Here is a 4,255-nt window from a genome sequence, read left to right as displayed (position 1 = left end):
ATATTCATTTGTTCCTGCGTTCGATAAACAGGCGTTGCATTTATATATATATATATATATATATATATATGTGTGTGTGTGTGTGTGTGCGTGTTTTAGTTATTAGACTGCGGACATACTGGGGCACTGCCTTGAAGAATTTTAATCGAACGAATTAAACCCGAGCACTTTTTCATGCCTAATACATATTCAATTAGTCTCTTTCGCGGAAGTGCTAAATTACGGGGCGTAAGCACTCCAACACCGGTTCTCAAATGGTGGTGGTGGTGTTGGGTAAACACCGACTCGAAGATATACACAAAAACACACAGATATACACGCAACAAGATTCTTTCAGTTTCCTTCTACCAAATCCACTCATAATGTTTTATTCTGCCTGAGGCAATAGTAGAAGCACTTCTTCATTAACCTCTGGTCGACCAAAGTTTCTGAGTTGCAAGTGCCAGTGTGGTGAGCTTCCTTCTCAACCACACACTTCCGGGTTCAGTCCCATCGTGTGGCTCCTTCAGACCGTGTCTTCTACTAAAGCTTCTACCAAAGTCTTGAATGGAATTGGTAGACGGAACCAGAAAGAAACCCCTTCGTATAAATGCATCTACGTGTGTATGTCATTGTGTCTCTGTTTATCCTCTCTCTGTTTTACAACCGGTGTTGGTGTGTTTACGTCCCTGTAACTTTGTTGTTCGGCAAAAGAGACAGATTGTATATGTATCAGGCTTTTAAAAAATAAATACTGTGGTTGATGTGTTCGGTTATATCTATTCAAGGCGATGTTACACTATATCTGCAAGCGAGAACACCTAAAGCTCCACAAGGCTTCGGCAGGGGATGGTGGCGAACCCTGCTGTATTCTTTCACCACAACTTTCTCTCACTCTTACGTGCTGTGTCACGCTGAATATCCTCGAGAACTACGTACAGGGTACACGTGTCTGTGGAGTGCTCAGTCACTTGCACGTTGATTTCACGAGCAGGCTGTTCCGTTGATCGGATCAACTGGAACCCTCGACGTCGTAAGCGACGGAGTGCCAACAACAACAGTGACTGAAGCAAGCAAAAGTTTATATATATATCTAGATGGATGGATGGATGGATGGATAGATAGATAAATAGAGAGAGAAAGAGAGAGAGAGAGAGAGAGAGAGAGAGAGAGAGAGAGAGAGAGAGAGAGAGAGAGAGAGAGAGAGAGAGAGAGAGAGAGAGGCAGACAGACAGAGATAGATATGCACAAAGCATAGGTTTATAGCATTTATTAGAGACACGTTCTCAAAAGTCTAGAATAATATAATGCATAAACGAGTGAATCAACAATCATTTTAAAAATTATTTTATTTAGAATGATGCCCATAAATATTTCACAATTGAATTCCTATTTTATGATTGTTGTTCACCTGTTTTTTAAAATTTATTTATTTATGTATATATTTACGAAATTGCTCATTTAACTTTAACATAAAAGGTATAGATTGAGGCGGGTGGTTCATCATATTTTGTACCTAACGCCGGATAATTCATATAGTGTTCTTCGACAGAACTTAATGCTGTTGAATTCTCTTAATCGGTGGAGCTGTCTGAGGAATTCTTTGCACTGTATAGTTATGGCAATTTATATATATTATTCAAATCTCATCTCGGTCAAATGGCTTCAAACATCTGAAAGCAAAGTAGATAAAAATACACCAAGTTTATACGTGTATATGTATGTATGTCTATACATGCATACATACATACATACACAAATATATATATATGTTCATAGATACATATATATTTGTATATATGTGTATATATATATATATATATATATATATATATATTGCTCAAGTGATCAAAACAATTCGAATACAAAACATTACTTCGTAATTTTAAATTTGCAAAAGTGTCTAATTATGACGTACCTATGCCACGGATCTCCCTCTCAAATATGCTCGCTGTTTCGTAAATATAGGCAGCAAGTACAATATGTCTGCCTGATGTGTATATATTGGGAAGGTTGTTGATTATTAAATATTAATCAAGACGATATGTATAAAGGGCCGGAATGCGTGGCATTTCTTCTATGTAAGAACACTAAGCATCCGTAATTAAATTAAATTAAATTAAAACAAAGCGAAACCCAGGAATTTCACACCAATACAAATGTGGAAATTACGCAAAAGAATACAAAGAATATGGGAAAATTATTTTGGGAAATGTGTTTGGATATGGAGATTTATTGAACAAATGTTAAGTGATCAATATATGGAGGATGAGAAGTCATAAGGATTTCCAAAATAAAAATAATACTTAGCGTACACATATACACTTGTTCACAAATCCAAACACACAAACACGCAAACACACACATTATATATATTCATATATACCAACGTATATCTATATATAGATATATGTGTGTGCATGTGTGATGTATCAATGTGTGATGTATCAATGTGTGATGTATATATATATATATATATATATATATATATGTTATACATCGATGTCTATATCAATCCATGTATGTATGTATGTATCTATCTACCTATATATACAACTATGTCACTTTACACACGCTCGCGCGCACACGCTGCACACACGACGTTTAGAGAACGCAATAGAATCTGCTGCAATGTTAAACCTTTGTACATATATTACAACTTACCTTCCAATGATGTTTAGTGCCACTGGCGATTACCATGACCAGTATTGCTGGTATAAGTATCGTTTGTAGGTGAGACTGAAAGAGAAATAGATAAAATATATTATTAATTCTGTATATGTACAATATATACATATATATATATATATATATATATATTTAGAAAAAGAAGAAGAAGAAGAAGAAGGAAGAGGAGGAGGAGAAGAGGAGGAGGAGGAGAAGAGGAGGAGGAGGAGAGGAGGAGGAGGAGGGAGTAGGAAAAGAAGAGAAAGAATAAGAAAAATGCAGGAGTGGTATGTCAGTAGTAGGATGTTGGTGGAATCCGCTTCAATGGTCAAGTGACGTAAAAGTCACCTGTTGTCTTTGTAATTGTACTGATTGGAATTGTTCTGAATAAATTCCTGGGTAGTTACTGTTCTGAAGATATCGTATTTAATATTTGAGTGGGTATTATTCTAAGGCCCTTGTAATAGTGTCATTTGTGGTGGACGCATTCAAAAGGAATTTTTATATTTTGTGATAAAATATGGCCCTTTTCTATTGCGCTGACTACAGTTTGCATTATCCCTGAATCTATAGAAGGGAAACATGCTGAAGCTGGGGTGTTTATTAGGGGCGCAAATGTCGATGTCTTTTTTGAATGCTATTTTTCTGTATTCCCGAATTTTGATCTGGGATCTATGTAGAGCCATCCTTTGACGTAGAATGTTTTTGGTTTGGCTTATGTATTGCTCTCAACATCTAGAACAAGTTAATACATATATTAGGTCCTCTGAAGTAAATGTGAAGAAGTCAAAACAACTCAAAAGCTAACAAAAGAACTATGTTAATGAGCTGACGAGGGAGACAAGCTTCCCATTGTCGCAGATACAGCCAGATCATCGATGATTTCGCGTTCTGATGATCAATGCATCTTAATGCTCATACACATGTGTGTGTGTGTTTTAAGAATCATGTGATATGGCATAGTGCGTTGAGGGCTTACCGTCTGGAGGAGTCAGTCCATGGATGCCATAAAAATTATGGAGTGTGGCTCCAATCGATGGCAATTCTGAAAAAAGAAACAATAGGTAATAGAAGTCATACGTTTAGAAATCATATACATGTACATATATCTGTGTATGTGTGTATCTATGTATGCGACAGTTTTATAGACCGAAACACTTACAGTTTGGCCACAGTACTAAATTTTGATTAAATGTTAAAAAGGGATTTTTATTTTGTAACTTACCTATTATAGACGTTCCGTCATAGAAACGAACGTCACGAGTCACTGTCTCTACGGCAGGTAAATCTGAAGATACAAGGACAACAATTATACATACGCATGCGGGAGATGCACACACACACACACACATCTATACTATTTGCTTTTTGTGGCTATAAATGTCTTTCACTCTTCTTTTTAGCAATATAGGTGCTACCATGCAACCTCACTAACTGACAATTGAACTTTTCCCTTTTCGTATTATATTGCGTTTAGCCCCCGTCCTTCGTTATTTTATACATCGATCCATCGATCGATCGATCCATCCATCCATACATACATACATACATACATATCTATCTATCTATCTATCTATCTATCTATCTATCTATCTATCTATCTATCTAT

General features: G+C 36.2%; 1 protein-coding gene across 2 annotated transcripts in view; it reads right to left on the bottom strand.

Moving 5' to 3' along the window:
* Window positions 1–1,325: 1,325 nt before the first annotated feature.
* Window positions 1,326–4,255, bottom strand: part of LOC106871839 (uncharacterized) — a 4,517-nt gene continuing 1,587 nt past the window's right edge. For both annotated transcript variants that reach the window (XM_014918557.2, XM_014918556.2), the window contains 4 exons: window positions 3,872–3,934; window positions 3,626–3,691; window positions 2,644–2,718; window positions 1,326–1,652 (listed from right to left, as the gene is read on the bottom strand). In XM_014918557.2, coding sequence (XP_014774043.1) covers window positions 2,657–2,718; window positions 3,626–3,691; window positions 3,872–3,934 — 191 coding nt within the window. In that variant the 3' untranslated portion in view covers window positions 1,326–1,652; window positions 2,644–2,656. The remainder of the gene's footprint in view (window positions 1,653–2,643; window positions 2,719–3,625; window positions 3,692–3,871; window positions 3,935–4,255) is intronic.

This window comes from Octopus bimaculoides, chromosome 13, assembly GCF_001194135.2.
Source record: "Octopus bimaculoides isolate UCB-OBI-ISO-001 chromosome 13, ASM119413v2, whole genome shotgun sequence".
In the NCBI taxonomy this organism is placed as follows: Eukaryota; Metazoa; Mollusca; class Cephalopoda; order Octopoda; family Octopodidae; genus Octopus; species Octopus bimaculoides.
This window is presented reverse-complemented; position numbering and strand designations above follow the sequence as displayed.